Here is an 18,821-nt window from a genome sequence, read left to right as displayed (position 1 = left end):
TCAATGCAGTGGGATTTATCTAGTTGTATTATATGGGAAGAGAGCTATGCTCGTGGTGACCCATCTTTTTATCTCTCAGCATAAAGTTGTAGTCTGAATGCTAACGTAGGAAGCATGTAGGGTTTCAAGTAAGATCTACAGCAAGAAAATTTGAATGATGCATTTAGAAGGGGAGATGACAGTAGTGAACACATTGTTAAGAGAGAATTATAAGTATCTGTGGGACATGGTGTTGGACAAGAGGGTAGTCAAAAAGAGAATTAGAGGAGTTAAAGACAAAAATGTACTCGGGTTGTAGCAACTGGCAGGAAGGAAACTGAGAGTGGAAATAAACTAAAGGGGAGGAAAAGGGAGGGTGGCTGAGAATAGGAGAGTAAATTGAAAATTATATATATATATATATATATATACATATATATATATATATATATATATATATATATATATACATATATATATATATATATATATATATATATATATATATATATTTTTTATTTATTTTTTTTTTTTTTTTAACCTAAGAGGCTTCTTTCACCCTTATTAGGGAGGTAGCCATCCCAGGCATGTATCAATCCTACCCATCCCGCTCTCATCGATCACTCATTTGTTTCCATTTTGTCTTAGATAAAATGACAAAAGAGGCTAGAAGCTTGAAGTATGGGACGCAGGATAAAAGAAAAACATATATTCTTTCCACATGCCCACACCATCTCAGCATTCTCTGATCTATTCTGACCAACCATGTTCCCAGCTCCATTCTCCACCTCATTTCTATATTTCTATCCCTTTTTGTAACACCTATCATACTTTTCATCTCAAAAACCTTCTTTTCTTATCTGCCTCCTTTGTATTCTGAGTCTCTATAGAGTACAATCACTCTTTCCTTTAACCTTCCATTCACATTCATTCGCAAATTCTTATTTCTTAAAAAGAAAGAAAGAAAAAAAAATTCAACTCAAAGATATACTTGCTTCCTTCACTCCACATCCATCCTCATAAACCGTAACTTTACACTTCCTCCACCCTCACCCTTCAAACTCATACTCAATCTGTTACCTCTATAAATTTTGTACATTTCATCCTTTGCTTTAACCTTTATTCACTAATAACTTTGTTTTGTCACATACCTTTCTAATCTCGGTCACCAATTGCTCTATCAAAAATTAGCCACAATCACAGTGGCATCTGCATATAACAACTGGTTCATTAACCATGTCCATTTATTCTTACCTACCAATTCCAAACCACTAATTAATGCTCTTGTATACTGCCATGTTCTTCAAATCCCACTATAAAATTAGAAAGAAAATTGTTGAATTCTAATTAAATACCTCCATAACCTTAATACTCCCAAGGACAAGTCACCTAACTCTATCACATGCCTTGCAATTAATTGATTTCACATGCCTTGCAATTAATCAATTTCTAGAGTTATTCATCCTGAACCTGCATGCTATCAAGCACATACACTACCTGACTAAAAAGAGAAGTGACTTGAGTCTTCCTAAGTTCCCTTACCCAAGTTCACCTGACACGTATATACAGTAGAACCTTGGTTTTCAACCGCAATTCATTCTAGAAAACTGTTCCAGAACTGATTTGGTTGAGGACCAAAATAAGTTTACTGATCTGCAGGATACAGCATTATCAGGGTGATATTTTTCCACAAAACTTTGAATTTTGCCCCCATTTTCCATTTTTCTCTCTTTGGGTTGGTCAATAACAGATATTCTGGTCAACTACCAGAGCAAAAAATTATTGACTTTCTTTTGGTCAAGACTTGATTTGTGACTTGTGAAACATTCAAGAACCAAGGTTCTACTGTATTTTACATATCTGCTGAAGAGGGCCTTGGTTAGTGGTTACAATATATAGAACCTACAGGTTTTTCTTTTATCCAAGAGTGGGTATATCTTATAAACTAGCCTGTTTTCAAAACATGTTTATGTCTTCACCCTTATCTACAACTGACACTTGGCCTCTGGATCAAGCCAAAGATCTCTATCAACTTAAATTATTCTTGCACCTTTTCACAAAAAGAGAGATGACAACAATGACTGCTCCACTCCTGTTATCGAAAACCAGTAAGAGAAATGTCCCACACTAATACAATAGAGTCAAATATTTCTTCCCAGAGATCTATGGGTGGGCTTTGGGACCACTGCCAGTTACTGTGGGCCTGTGAACTTGCTGTCAGTGAAACTTGAGGTCATCATTGTAAATTTCCCTATGCTAATACAAATCAGAGCAATTTTCAGATTTATATTTTAAAAGTATGAGTACTATTCAATCCATTTACAAGGGTCCAACTATCCTCCCTTTCATCCCTTCCTTCCAAGCCCTTTCCAACAACACCCATGTCACCAATTCCCTCAAATATCTCCTTTTCAAACCATCCACTTAAACCTAATGAAATTGGCTAATGATGGGTTACCTGCTAAAAGTGGTCTGAGATGGAAATCAAGGAAGAATAGTTTCCCTGCTGCTCATCTTTAAAACCTCCCTTCCTACTACTATATAATGATGACAGAAAGACAATCCCATACCAATACATCATAGACAAATCCAAAGTTCCTCTGGATGGACCTGAAGACTTATTCCGCCTATTATGGGACTAGATTTCTAGTCAGTGAAACTCAATGCAACAATAAGTATTATTATTAACTTATTGACTTTGCTCTGACAAATGTGAGACAATTTCAACAAACTGTGGGCCACTCTCAAGATAATGGTATTTCCCTTGATCCAGACCCCATTTTCTCAAAATTCTACAATTAAGGTCAATAATCTCTGCATGATCTAGTAAGAGTTCAGCCTCCATGAAAATCTCAGTCCAACATCTCAGCCTACTTCCACAACCAAAGCATTCCAATTCCTCAAAACAAACAACTAACCTGCCTCCTTCCATCATTCACAATCTTGATGATCCAAAACAATTCCCTCTAATCCAACATTTCAATGTTTTCCAATTCAATCTAACTCAAATGCTTCTTAAGCCCAAGCATGATACATACAAATACATACATATACCACTGGTTTCCCCCCCTTACAAGGGAGGTGGCCAAAATCAAAGGCATAAATCCACTCTCATCCACTTCATCCCAACATATTCTGCTCTCATTCACCACCCCTCCCTCCCTTTTTTCTTAGCTCCTCCTGGATGATGGGTCATCCCTGCATCTTGCCCACTGCCCTGGGTCAGAAGCAATATAGCAAGACACAGTACGTCCACAGCAAGGCCACTTCATTTAATCACCAACCCCCTCTCTATCTCCTCGTGCAGAAGAGGAGAAATCCCTTCAGAATGCATCAAGATATCATTCACACATACTCCCTCATCCCCCCATCACCCACCCACTCCCTTCCATGCATCACAGCATCATCCATACACAATCATTCTCCACTCACCCCTATCTTCTGTCTCCTCCCTTCTTTCCTCAACAGACATTCGCCTCTTTCCCAATGACTCTTTTATCCTATCCATTCATCTCATCTTTGGTTGTCCCCTCCTGTTCACTCCATCCACCTCTGCCTTCCACACCTCATTTATTGATCTTTCCTCAATCATTCTTTCCATGTGTCCAAACCATCCCAATACTCTTTCATCAACCCTATCCCCCAATTCCCTTTCCAACCTGCTCTCCCCTCACCTCCTCATTTCTCACTCTATCCAACCTAGTAACCCCTACCATGGTTCTCCGGCATTTCTTTTCAGACACATTTAAACTATTCCTTTCTTATATTCCATATTTCTGCCCCATACAGTGCTGTCAAAACAATCACTTCATACAATCTCCTCTAAGCATCCATTTCCATATGTCTATCTCTCATTACACTATCTAATCCTTCAAGTCATTTACTACCTTCTCTCAATCTACATTCTACCTCCACCTCCAATCCTCCCTTTCCTGTCACATTTGCACCCAAGTACCTAAAGTTATCCTCTTCCTCCAGTCTCTTTCCCTTAATACTCACTTCCAATTTGCTGCCATATTCTCCTCTTGTACATCTCATCATCTTTTACCCACACTTATCTTCAACTTCCTTCTTTTGCACACCTTCCCAAACTCCGTCACTAACTTCCTTAATCCCTTCTCTGATCCCACTACAAGCAGTGTCATAAGCAAACAACTGGCTCATCTCCCACTTTTCTCCATATTCTTTAACTATCTCCAATCCCTGGCCTATTACACTCTTGTATCACCCCATCCATGTATAAACTGAACAGCCAAGGTGACATAACACATCCCTGGCAAAGTCCCACCTTTACCTCAAACAACTCTCTCAATTTCTAATTCTAACACAGGCTCTACTACTCCTGTAAAAACTCTTGACTGCTCTCGACAGCTTTCCTCATATCCCATATATCTACAATACCTCCCATAGTGACTTCCTGTCTACCCTGTCACAAGTCTTTCCCAAATCCATAAGGCCCAAAAAACATCCACCTTTTCCTAAATGTTTCTCACATATCTGCCTTAACACAAAAATTTTATTTACACAACCCCTACCTGTCCTAAACCTACACTGCTCCTCACCAATTACTCCTCTCTTCCTCTCAATTGAAACCCATAAGCCTTCCCAACTACACTCAACCAACTGATCCCTATAAAACTACAACATTCACACTTGTCCCCTTTTCCCTTGTAAAACAGAACTATGCAGGCACTCCTCCAGTCCTCTGGCACTCTACCCTCTTTTAGACAAACATTAAACAACCTCACCAGCCAATCCACCATCACTGTACCTCCCTTTTTTAGACATTCCTCATGACACCCATCCAACCCAGGTGCTTTACCTGCTATCATCATTTTAATAACCGATTTCACCTCATCTTTCTTTATTTCTTCATTTTCCTCATTTATAACTGTCTTTTTCTTAGCACTTCACACTGCAACTACCTTTCCCTCCCTATCCTCCTTCACATTTAGCATCCCCCTAAAATATTCTGCCCACCTTCCTCTTACTACCATCTCTTTCATCATCATCTCTCAATCTGCACCTTTTACCTTTTCTTCTCTACTTGATTCGCCTCCCCTTCCTTTCTTAATTCCCTTCCAAAACATTTTTTTATTACTTTCAAAATTTTGTCACACTCTTACCCCATTTCATATCTGCTCTCCTTTTTGTCTTCTTTATCTTATACTTTATTTCTCTTTTCTTTGTACCTCTCATATAATTCTCGTCCTATTTTGAAACCAATCTGTGAATGCTCGTTTCTTCTTTTCTACAACCTTCTTTGCTTTATCATCCCACCACTCACTCCCCTTCCTTCTATTTCCTCCTGTCCTCCTAGTTCCACACACCATCTTTGCACACTTTGTGACTCCCTCCTTGAAACAATTCCTCCACTACTAGTTCTACTCTATCCTTCACTCCCATTCTTCTCTCAGCTTCTTGTACTCCTCCTTTTCTTTCTCATTTAAGCAGTTTACTCTAAACACCTCCCTACCTTGTCCTTTTCCTCTTTCTCCATCTATCCTCCACTCTCAACATACCTTCCACCACACATCCATCTTTCTTCTCACAAACATACTGCCTATCTCTTCCCTATCTGCACCCCATCCATGCACTTATACCTTTGCTTTTTAGGAATGTCCTCTTTGGGGCTACAGAGTGTAGGCTGCCTAGTCCTATTCCTATCCCATTTGCTGCCTTTTTACAACTCCAGTGGGAATACTAAGTGGCAGTATTCTTTTTCCCCTCCCACAGAATTCAGTAAATAAGGAAATGATAATGCAGAGAAGTGGTACAGGACAATATCAAGAGTCGGGGGAAAGCATAATGGAGGGACAGTCGCAGTATAATAAAGTAGCAAATACACCACATAGTAAATATACACATGAACACGATTCATCATTATTCATCAAAGTGTATTAGGAAAAATATGAAAATAAATAATAAATGAATAAATAAATAATCAAGTAAATAAACAAAAACTAAAATTGTATTACTAAAAACATTCATGAGTGATTAAAGTTACAATCATCATTCATTATGCACAAATTTTTTTTTCTTTCATTAATCCACCAATAAGTGTTTTAGTGAACAGTAGAAAATGCACACACCAGTTAGCAACATAACAACCACCCAAATCAATGCTCCTTGCCGGGGGATCAGAGGCCAACAACTCCAAACTGGCTTGGTCTCTCATGTGCCCCTGGGCTGCCATCCACCACGGTACACTTAACTATAAGATGGTAAGCACGAAAAAAAATTATTCATATTTCCTCTATAATATTCAAGGGAAAGCAAGAGAAGAGGAATCACACAATACAATGTTTAGTTACCATCTATGTTCTTCACCACTGGGCTGTCAATCCTATGAAGTAATGCAACACTGGAGACAACCACAGGCATAAGAAAAACAAGTCAAGAAAGATTTCATTACAGTGTTGGTCTCCCATTCTTGATTCTACTATGCATTTCTTTCATTTTTCAAATAATTTGTCAGCAAGACCTAGTGTAACAAGTCATATTTTTCATATACCATTGAAATAAACACCACATGAGGATGGAGCCTTTATTATAAGTATGACATTTTGCTTGTTACAACTTTTTCAAGAACTTGAAAAAGCTGTAACAAGTGAAATGCTGTACTAATAATGACTTCTCCCTCATATGATGTTTATTTCAAAAGACTTGTCGGCAACTGCCACTTTCATACAAACTTACCATTATATTGGATATCATCATAATACTAATCTTACATACATATGTAAGGTTAGTATTATGATGATGTCGAGTATAATGGTAAGTTTGTACGAAAGTGTCAAGTTACCAACAAGTCTGTCGAAATACTAACCTTAACGATAATAAAACAATGGATTTTTCTGGTACAGCCCTCAATGCTCATGGGTTTCAAGTTCTCAGGTTTAAATACTTGTATTTCATCATTCTGGTAATGGTAATAAATTGTGGAATTTAATACACATAAAAAATCCATTGTTTCATTAGCATGTACAATAGTGCTTTGTGGCTGGCCACTAGATGGCAAAATGTTACTCACCCAGGCTTTGTTCCTGCCAGTTACCACTGACAACAAACCCAAGTTAAGATTACTTATGACAATGTGGAATTGCACAAAAGAACCACATAGGGCAAATGAATTTAGAAGATGAAGGTGAATTAAGAAAATAAAAGGATGTTTTTCTTATACTTGCTCTGGTTCTTTTTCAGCTTCTTACTTCATCATAGACTGATGATCTCTTACAAAATTTCACTGGTTAACCCTTTGCCCACAGTTCCTATCATGATAATAATCTATAAGCAAGAACATAATGAAAGGTAATATTAGTTGTAAAACAATGTTAAAAACATTACAATACATTCTCATCAATTTACCTAAGCTAATTATCATATCAAACTTCATGATATTTCATGTGTATTGTCAGTTGCTATACTAGTTCTGACAAATGGTTCCCCAACCTTATCAGCTGAAAAATTGATCTCCTTCCATCTCCCCTGGTGCTAGCATGGTATTAATCAATACATGGTATAGGTCTTCAACCTGGATAGATTTCTTCCATTCTCTGCTCCATAATACTTCTCATCCTCCAAAGACATTAACTTACTTCCCTTACTCTATAATTCACCTCCACCTCCACTCTTCATTCCCTGATACATGCAACTCTATTACTTTCAGACTTCCTCTACCCTCTTACCATTTAAACTCCATCAACTCACACACCTTCCCAAAATCTGCAACAAACTGCTATCATTTATCATCCAACTCAACTACAAGCACAATCTCAACTGCAAACATGTTCACCTTCCACTTAATTCCACTCTCCTTCACCAACTCCAAATCCCATCCTAGTATCCTTGCATTTATCTCCCTCACCAACCCATCTATGCAAATGTTGAACAAGCATGGTGACATTACACAACCCTAGTGCAGCTCTATCTTCACCTCAAACCACTTATTCTATCCATTTCCTACCCTCACACAAGCTCTACAAATTCATAAAAACTTGTCCTCAATAGACTTACCTTTATCCACAACACATTCAATAATGCTTCTCAGTCAATTCTTTCATATTCCTTTTCCAAATCCATGAAAAACCAAGACATCCTTACCCTTAGTCAAGAACTTCTCATATATCTGCTTTACTACAAAAATTTGATCTGTGGACCCCTCTTCCTTTCTAACCTCAACCATTCCTACTACTCTCCTCCCAATCCTCTCTATTAACACCCTCCCATACACCTTACCAACTACACCTAACAGACTAGTCCCACAAATTATATAAAAAAAAAATGATGGGTTAAATTCAACATTTAATAATTGTAAAGTCACTTCCATAACTCCCCTTTTTAACATTTAGTAATTATTAAGTCCTTTCCATAACCACCCTTTTAACCACTTCAGTACGAGTCAATATTTCACGCGCAGCATCGGCTCCCATATGAATGATGCATAACACCACTCGCATTATAAAATATAATCACTGCTGTATTACTAATTCACTTTTTCTCTGATTAATAATAGCCACAGAAAATGCGATCAAACCAGTTCACAGAATCACACACAACTACAAAAAAAATATATATAATCAAGATGCCAACACCAGCATCCTTGTGTACCCACTCGTGCCTCATGACACCTAACGTAGGCGTCATTGTACCAAAGTGGTTAACAAGATTATCATTGCACTCTCTTGTACTACATATGTATATATATACCAAAGACCCTTTCCCCCTCATTAAGGATTGGGACCCTGTCTAAGTAAACACCCACACATCTACTGCCCCTCCCCATCTCAGTGCCTTAAGGATGAAGGATCATCCATCCCACAACACATTGCTCAGGCTGAAGGCAATGCAGTGAGGCACAGCATTTCCACAGCAGGGCCCAAAAGCTGGAACTGGTTTTCACCCAATTTTTCATTTTATGGCAACACCCTTCTCAGCCACTCGGAAAGTTCACATAGAAGATGAGAACAACATCCCTTCAGGTGGTGTCATCCTTCATCCATTCATTTCTACCTTTTCTACTCTCTCTAACCTGCTCCACAGACATTCTTCATGGATCCAAGACCTCCCCCTTTCCATCCATCCACCTCTTATTGGTCTACCACTAAAACTCCCTCCATCTGATTTTACTTTTCACTCTCTTTATGCTAGTCACTCGTTCTTTCCATGTACACAAACCACCTTCACATCCTTTGATCTATACCATCAGACACCTTTTTCCAGATGTACTCTGACATTACTATAATATGTTACCTAGGTCTTGCTGTAGTTTCCCAATTCACATTAATGCTTCAAGTCAATGCCCCAGGAATGACAGCCTGTAGTGGTCCATGTTATTCTACTGACAACTACTTATAACCTCCAAAGATGGTGCAAACAGCTGTAAAATCAAGGACATAACACTACATCATCATCATTAGTTGTTGTGAACCTCTGCAAACACCAGCAACACCTGTTCGGCTTCCCGAAACCTGTAAGCACCAAGATATATTGTGAAGTGTGGTAAGGCCTACCGCTACCCACAGAGCTGTGCCCTTGGCAACACGTGATACACACATACCAGCAGACGAAGCCACAAACAAGTTGAGCAGAGAAGTAGTGCGGCGTGAGGCCCGAGGGCCTGAGAGGGATGGTGTAGTGGTGTGTAGGTGACTGGTGGTGGGACTGGTGTGTAGGGAAGGACGCGTGGTGCCAAAAAAGGACCTGTCCCGAAGCTTTTTACCTTCTTTCTTACTAGGCTTGGTACTGCTACTTCCTCCTCCTCCCCCACCTCCTCCTCCACCTCCTCCTCCTCCTCCACCCCCACTTCCTCCACCCACTGACCCTGAGCTGTCGTCCGGCCAGGACTTGGAGGTATCACCAGGTTCTGGGGACTGCTGGCCGGACAGCGCAGAGCCCAGTGAACCACCATCCTCAAACACCATAGGACCTACCAAGGAACAAAAAGGCAACAGTGAGAAATATCATCTGTAACAAGCAATAGGAAAAATTAAATGGCAACATATATGGAAGAATAAAGACAAGTGAGGATGAAGAGCAGGAGAGGAACAGGAGAGGAACAGGAGACCAGGAGAAAGGAGAGGAAATAGAGAAAGGAAAGGAGGAGAAGGAGGAGGAGAAAGGAAGAAGAGATGGATGAGATGAGAAGGAAGAGGAAGAGGAAGAGGAGAAGGAGGAGGAGGAGGAGGAGGAAGAGGAGGAAGAGAGAAGAGAAAAGAGATGGGAAAGGATGCAGAGGAAAAGGACAAAGTGGAGAAAGAAAATTATAAAATGTGGAAGAGGAGAGAAAACTGCTTATTCATTCATGTTCAGCACTAACCAAATACATAAAAGTCAAAACTGACAACTTCAGAAACTGAGTCTCAAGTCACCACAATACTAACATGGCTTCTCCAACCCGGTCAGTTTGGAAAGTGCAAACTGGTCAAGGAGCTTTTCGATGGAAAACTGGGAGTACTGGTCCAGGAGGTCCTGCTGCACCTGACCAACTGCTTCATGGTTGCTCTGTAGGACATTGATGTAACGCTGCACAAACTGAAGCATCTGGGCTAAGTGGGCCTCTTCAACACTCTGAAACCTCTAAGGGTGGGACAAAAGCAAATTTCTTTATAATACTGCCTAGTTAATGAAGTGATAATCACAAATTACATTTCATATATATATATATATATATATATATATATATATATATATATACATTATATATATATATATATATATATATATATATATATATATAATATGACATAAGTGGAGTAGGAAACACAGGAGTCTTAGTCTGAGTTTATTCCTGACTAGTTTTGCAGGTATGCGAAACTAGTCAGGAATAAACTTGAGGCAACAACCAACTCAGCTTCTCAAAATATTCATTTGACTACCCTACACCATGCTATTAGCCATGGATTTCCAAACCAAATATATGACTGTACTCCATTTATTTGCCCCTTTTTCCAGATCTGTCACCATCTGACCATCTGGTGAGTTGGTGTTGTGAACCAGTCAGCAGATAGTTGTGCTGAAGTGTTTGCATATTTATTCTGTCAAAGCAGCTTACATCAACCAAGGAGGTGTTGTGAAGACCATGCAGTTACTCTGTAATGTGGCTTGGTTCCCTGATGTTGCCCAAGTGAATGAACACTATGGCTGCATGTGTCCAATCTGCCAAGTTACTGAATTGGCGCTCAATGGCAAATCCAATGTAACACTTCTCCAGCCTGTGCTGCTGCCTGGGAAACAATGGGTCAACCTAGGCCTGAACATCACATACATACATATACCAATATTTTTTTCTCCCTTACAAGGGAGATAGCCAAAGTCAAAGGCATAAATCCATTCCCACTCATTTCATCCCCACATCCTCCACTCCCATTTACCACCCCTCCCTCCCTCTTTTCTTGACTCCTGGATGATGGGTCATCCCTGTATCTTGCCCACTGCCCTGGGTCAGAAGCAATGTAGCAAGACACATCACATCCACAGCAAGGATGCTTCATTTAATTGACGACACCCCCTCTCTGTCCCCTCATGCAGAAAAAGAGAAGATGGGGAGAAATCAATCAGGCTGCATCAAAATATCATTCACACATACTCCCTCACCTTCCCATCACCCACCCACACCCTTCCATGCATCACATCATAATCCATACAAAAACATTCTCTACTCACCCCTATCTTCTGTTTTCTCCTTTCCTCCCTCAACTGACAATCCCTTTTTATTAATGCCCCTTTTACCCCATCCATCCATCCATCCCATCTTTGGTCACCCCCTCATGTTTACTCATCCACCTCTGCCTTCTACATCTCTTTTATGGTACTCCCCCAGGTAGGCGTAGCTCCTCCTTGGGGATCGGTGCCATCTGCGTAGAGCTGATGGCCATGGGTGGTTGCTGCTGATTGGCCCCCAACTCTTGGGGTTGGGGGGTGGTCCCACGACGTAGACATTGCAGCTCCAGGACCAGCCTTACCTTGACACACTCAACACATGGTTCATCACAAACACTCAAAATAGCTCCAACCAAATCTACAGCAACACTTCTCACCAACTGGACAAAAGAACACAAATACATACCTCATCTCTACATTAACAACACTCTAATACCACACACAAACACACCGAAAATTCTTGGTGTAACATACGATACATCCATGTCTTTCAAACAACACCTCACAAACATAAAAAACAAATGCACACCTAGACTTAATGCACTTAAGTCAATCACTGGAACAACATTTGGACAAAACAAAGAAACTAATATAACAATATACAAACAATGCATACGCTCAGTGATGAATTATGCGAGTCCTGCATGGGCTCCTAATCTCAGTGAGACACACCACAACACCCTTCAAATCATACAAAACAAAGCCCTAAAAACAATTACAGGCTGCACAAATACAACACCTACAGACCATTTACACCATGAAACAAAAGTCCTCAAAGTCAAGGACCACCTCGACATGAGAGGCACACAAACACTTGCTGCAGCCACCACAAACACATCACACCCGCTACACTACATAGCAGAACACCCACACACACCAAGAAACATTAAAACTACACCCGGGGACCTTTATTACGCACAGATGCTCTCTTCTCTTCCTCCACAACCACCAAATACCAGCCTCCGGAAACATATTCATGATCGTGTCACTCGCCGCTCCATTGGCGCGCTGAAGGACGGCACACTGCTGCGTGCCGGACCCCCTGATGTCCGCCCTTCTGAGTCCTCTCTCCCACAAGGGGACGGGGTCCACTTGGCCAGACTGCGATGCGGTCACCACCCAGCACTTCTAAGCTACCAGAAGAGGCTGGACGACCGTGTTGTGAGCAGCTGCCCAGGATGTAGCACTTCACCCCATACCATGCAGCACGTGATGGAGGACTGCATTGTGCACAGTCGTGCGCGCGGGCAGCGCACCATGCGCTCTGTGGAGGATTTGTGGGAAAACCCAGTTTCGGCTGTGGCCTTCCTTGGGGAGACAGGACTGCTCGGACAGACAGTCTAGGGAACGACAACAACAACAACAACAACATCTCTTTTATTAATCTTTCTTCACTCATTCTTTCCATGTGTCCAGACCATCTCAACACTTTCATCCACACTATCTCCCAATTCCTATTCCATCCCGACTATCCTCCACGCCTCATTTCTCACTCTAACCAGCCTAGCAACCCCAACCATACTTCTCAGGCATTTCATCTCAATCACGTTTAAACTCTTTCTCTCTTACATTCCATCTTTCTGCCCCATACAGTGCTGTCAGCACAACATCCATTCATACAATCTCCTCTTAGTATCCATTCCCAAATGTCTATTTCTCATTACACTTTTTAATCCCCCAAGGTATTTACTAGCTTCTCTCAATCTACATTCTACCTCCACCTCCACTCCTCCCTTTCCTGCCACATTTGTACTCAAGTATCTAAAGCTATCCACTTCCTCCATCCTCTCTCCCTTAATACTCACTTCTAATTTGCTGCCATCCTCTCCCCTTGAACATCTCATTACCTTACATTTACCCACATTTATTTTCAACTTCCTTCTTTTGCACACCTTCCCAAACTCTGTCATTAACTTCCTTAATCCTTCCTCTGTTCCTGCCACAAACGCAGTGTTCTCAGCAAATAACAACTGAAATATCTCCCACTTTTCTCCACTTTCTCACTTACCTCCAATCCCCAGCCCATTAACCTTGCATTTACCTCTTGCACCACACCATCAAAGTATAAACTGAACAGCCATGGCAACATAACACATCACTGGGGAAGTCCCACCTTTACCTCAAATCACTCTCTCCATTTCCAATTCTAACATAAACTCTACTATTCTTGTAAAAACTCTTGACTGCTCTCGACAGCTTTCCTCCTATCCCATATATCTGCAATACCTCCCATAGTGCTTTCCTGCCCACCCTGTCATAAGACTTTTCCAAATCCATGAAGGCCCAAAATACATCCTTACCTTATCTAAAGTTTTCTCACATATCTGACTTACCACAAAAATCTGACCCACACAACCCCTACCTGTCCTAAACCTACACTGTTCCTCACCAATTACTCCCTCTCTTCTTCTCCTAATCCTCTCAATCAAAACCCTTCCACAAGCCTTTCAAACCACACTCAACAAACTGATCCCTCTGAAACTACTACACTTACACTTGTCACCTTTTCCCTTGTAAAGTGGAACTATACAGGCACTTCTCCAGTCCTCCACTACTCTACCCTCTTTTAGACAAACATCAAACAACCTCACTAGCTAGTCCACCATCAATTAGGCATTCTGCATGACACCCATCTAACCCAGGTGCCTTACCTGCTCTCATCATTTTAACCCCTTCCATACAGTGCCGCACACGTAGGCGTCATGGACTTAGATCTCGGTGGCAGCAGCCAATGCCAGCCGTACGACGTGTCGTAATAATACTCGCATCATAAAATATAGTCACCGCTTATATCGATCATTCTCTCTTCACCCGTGAATTTTGATAACCATAGAAAATGCGATTACAAAAGAATTAGAAAGAATGTCATTATGGAGGGGCGACTACAATAAATATAATCAAGACGCCGATATGGCAGCCTCGCGAATACACTCGCTCCCCATGACGCCTACGTGTGCGGCACCGTATGGAAGGGGTTAATAACTGTTTTAACCTAATTCATTACTTCTCCATTTTCCTCATTCATCATTTTCTTAGGGCTTCCCACTACAACCATCTTTCCTTTCCTATTCTCTTTCACATTTACCAACTCCCTAAAATACTCTGCCCATCTTCCTCTTACTGTTGTTTTTTCCATTATCATCTTTCCATCTGCACCTTTTACCTTTTCTTCTCTACTTGATTCACCTCCCCTTCCTCTTTCTGAACATCGCAGGACTGATTAACATTGTTCTACTTGATAATCTTTCCACTATCATAATGGTAAATTATCAGTCCAAGTGGGCTGAAGTGTCTTGATCCATCCATCATTGTAATCACTGCCTTCTTGTGATAAACCTAAGCCCAAGAGGAGCCAAAAGAAGTTGTAATGGACAACTGCCATCAGCTCATGAATTAAAAGTATGAGGAGTACCTACATGGCCATACCATCTCACAAAGGTAACTTTACAATAGAGCATTTCAATCATTCTCAGAAGTCTTGGATTCAGAACCAGCATGCTGACGAAACCTTCATGGCACACATTCACCATCACCTGGAATACTATCATGTGATTCTGCACCGTTCCACTGGGCTGCATCCATTTAAGTTGCTACATGGGCTTGTGATGTGACTCATGCAGTATATGGGTGAACATCAGCCTTTGTGCCTCAAACTCGAGTCTTACATAGCAAGAGGTTCCATTGTATGTATCATTTGGTTTGAGGTAGAAATTATGTACACTCTTCCAGATTAAACAATATTCACAATAAACACTTGAACACTTGGTGAACAGCACAGCTTACCACTTATGTGTTTCTCCAAGTAACTCTTAAACTTTAATGAATTCAACTATGCAATCAAGGAAATTATTTCCATCTACCTCTAAATTGAATATATATCCTGACAGTTCTAGGTCATAGTTTATTATCTAGTGGTACGACACTCTGAAGCTACAAATCAAACTACGATTTACTAATGATACACTTACTGAACATGATAACGTCATCCTTCGTTCAAAGTCTTCCCTAATGCTGTTGTACTTTTCAACTAGTGTCTTATATTCATCATGAGCTTTACGGAGTTTTGCCTCCGCTTTCTCAACATCTTTGGGTGAGGCACCATCTCTCTGAACCTTTTCATAGTCCTGAAATATATACAGAGAATGCATTCACTGGTCTTACTGAAATGATAAATTCAAAATTTTAATATACATATACCAGAAGGCCTTATCCCTCATATATGGGGGGGGTGGCCCAGCCAAGGTATATCCATCTTTCACCCATTCCAAACCCATTTGTTCTCCCTTTTTATCTTAATTCCTTGTGGATGAAGGGTCTTCCACATCTGCTCACTACTTGGGTCAGAGGCAATGTAGCATGAATGTAAGAGATAATTTTATCTAGCAATAGGGATTTCTATCTCCTAGGTTTGATGATGGGCAGTCTGATCTAAAAGTGGACAAAATTCACTCAATGAGTATATCATCTATCTTTATACCAAGAGCTTTTTTCCCCCTTATAAGGGAGATTGCCAAGTCGAAGTCACGTACCTACTCCCAACCACTCCACTCCCACCTACCACCCTTTCCTCCCTCTCATCTTAGCTCCTCATGGATGATGGGTCATCCCTGTATCCTGTCCACTGCCCTAGGTTAGAAGCAATGTAGCAAGACGCATTACATCCACAACAAGGTCACTTCACTTAATTGGCAATCCCCTTCTCCATCCACTCATGCACAATAAGAAAAGGCAGGGAGAAATCCCTTCATGCTGCATCAAAATATCATTCACACATGAATATGATAAAACAGCTGAATAGTATATGATAAAATATGATAATAAATAATAAATTAGTGTATGATAAAATAATATATGATAATACATATATAATAAATTAATGAAATAGTACAGTGGAACCTATTCAATGCTTGGGAAAAACTACCTAAAAGAATTTGTAATAATATCTAAAATATTTTTTTAAATTATTAATGCATAACATAAAAATATTTTAATTTACAGTGAATGAACCTTGGAAAGAATAATTAGTAAAATAAAATCAATATAAATACGGTTGCAATTTACGAAAAAAGAAGGTAGCTCCTGGTGCAAGTTAGATGGAGACAGTGGGGAGGATTACTGAGGTGAAGGAGAAAAATCTTCCATCAAGGGAGATTCCTCTTCACTCGCTGCTGTAACAGTCTTGACTGACTAACTAGCTTTAAATCTTTTAGAAACACTGGCACAACTGGTACTTCTTTAGAATTCTTTTTCACTGTCTAGACATTTCTTTTTGCCTATGCTTCAAAATTTGGCAAAAATGCAACACAGCATTATTATCAAATAAATTTGTAGCATGCATTGCTACTGCCTTATTAGGGAGATACTTCTCAATATATAACAAAACCATTTCCCATCCTTTAAGCATCTCTCTTACTGCACTGGAAGGTTGTTGATCTACTGAGGCTGTTACCTCCTCCTCCCCTGACACAATCTCTTCCTCAACTTCTTCTCCAGCCCCATGGTCTTGGCCAAAGACACAATCTCATCAACTATAGGCTCCACAGGCACTGACTCAAACCCCTCAAAGTCGCATTCAACAACGCTGTCTGGCCTAAGCTTCTTCCAAGCCGAAATAGGGCTCTTTTGGTGACCCCCTCCCATGCCTAGTTGATCATCTTGAGGCAGGCAATGATGTGGAAGTGGTTTTTCCAAAACTCTCAGTCACCTCTAAACAATGCTTGCAGAGCATTTTAGTGTGGAGCTTCTTAAAGTTTGAGATGACCTGCTGGTCCATGGGCTGGAGTAAAGGAGTGGTGTTTGGAGGCAGGAACTGGACTTAAATTGCTTGACCTGGAGGATGGGCAGGAGTGTTGAACAGGCAAGACATGAAGTGGCAGATTCATCTTAACCACTTCAGTACAGGACTTAAATCTCGCGGGCAGCAGCCAATGCCAGCCGTATGACGTAACGTAATAATATTCGCATCATAAAATATAGTCACCGCTTATATCGATCGTTCTCTCTTTCACCCGCGAATTTTGAAAACCACAGAGAATGGGATTCAGGGCGCATTTGGGAGAATGTAAAAACACAGGGGTTAAGCAAATACTTTTTACAGAAGGATCACGCTTAAGATGCTCTTCTGAACTTTACTCTTCTTGAAATCTTGTGGATTTTCTGAATGGTAAACAAGCAGCAGCTTCGCTTTCAAATCACCGCTTGCATTGGCACAATACAGCAGCATGAGACAATCTTTCATTGACTTGTGGCTGGCTAATGCCCTCTCTGCTGTTATGGTTCACTTCAGCATCATCTTCCAGAAAAGACAGTCTCATCACAATTAAAAACCTGCTGCGGCAGGTAAACCTTAGAATCCACAAACTTCCTTAAGTCACCGATGGAGTTCTCTGCTGCCTTCGTGTCAGAGCTTGCTGCTTCACCAAGCCTCACAACACTGTGGATGCCAGTTCTTCTTTTAAACTTTTCAAACCAACCACAGTTTGCCTTGAATGCTTCTTCTTTGCCCATTGCTACTCCTGACATTTTCTTAATGAGGTCAGCAAAAATTACTTTTGTCCTCTCGTTAATAATGTCGTTTTGCATTTGTTTCTCATTGATCCATATGAAAAGCAACATTTCAACATCATCAAGAATACGTGACCGTTGTACAGATATTCTTGTCACTCCCTTTGTTCTTGAGGATAGTGCAAATTGTTTATGTAGTCTGATTGTGTGTGTGTTTTAGGTCAATCACGCTCACATCTCATTCGCACTTCTCAGTGATTTACGTTTCACTTCTACGATGATTTGTCTTCTCTTATCCCTGTCTTCTTGCACTTTTTCTTTTGGGGACATTCTTGTAAGGGTTATTAAATTTGTACTCATTAGCTGAGTTACTTGAAAACTACAAGATTTGCTGGATTTAAAGAGGGAAAAAAAAAAAAAATCAAGACCACAAGGTCAAAATAAAAATCCAAGATCTAGCAGAAAATTTCAAGCAGTGGCAACAATGCCTGAGAAACAGATGGGAATGAGCTAGCCACAAGTCACAAGAAGACACTCCTCATGACTCGTGGTTAGCTAAGTAGAAAGGAGCCTTCGTGTTGGGCATATGAATTATGAAACATTGCTCATTAAGCTAAATGTTTTCATTAAGCAAGTATTTTTTTCTTCTTTTCTAATTTTGCTCATTATGCGAATAA

At 40.4% G+C, this 18,821-nt stretch overlaps 1 protein-coding gene and 1 long non-coding RNA gene across 8 annotated transcripts in view; both read right to left on the bottom strand.

Moving 5' to 3' along the window:
- LOC143039941 (F-BAR domain only protein 2) overlaps positions 1 to 18,821 on the bottom strand; it is a 154,956-nt gene that overhangs the window by 96,871 nt on the left and 39,264 nt on the right. For all 7 annotated transcript variants that reach the window (XM_076210397.1, XM_076210400.1, XM_076210399.1 and 4 more), the window contains exons 5-7: positions 15,609 to 15,764; positions 10,362 to 10,557; positions 9,701 to 9,907 (exon numbers count right to left, since the gene is read on the bottom strand). In XM_076210397.1, coding sequence (XP_076066512.1) covers positions 9,701 to 9,907; positions 10,362 to 10,557; positions 15,609 to 15,764 — 559 coding nt within the window. The remainder of the gene's footprint in view (positions 1 to 9,700; positions 9,908 to 10,361; positions 10,558 to 15,608; positions 15,765 to 18,821) is intronic.
- Positions 527 to 9,663, bottom strand: LOC143039942 (uncharacterized). The gene is made up of 2 exons (XR_012967679.1): positions 9,539 to 9,663; positions 527 to 6,193 (listed from the first exon to the last, which is right to left on the bottom strand). It is a non-coding gene; the product is annotated as an uncharacterized LOC143039942 (long non-coding RNA).

The sequence above is a fragment of the Oratosquilla oratoria genome, chromosome 27 (genome assembly GCF_046742065.1).
Source record: "Oratosquilla oratoria isolate Oo_2021 chromosome 27, ASM4674206v1, whole genome shotgun sequence".
NCBI lineage: Eukaryota > Metazoa > Arthropoda > Malacostraca > Stomatopoda > Squillidae > Oratosquilla > Oratosquilla oratoria.
Note: the sequence above shows the minus strand (reverse complement) of the source record. Positions and strands in the feature narration are given on the sequence as shown.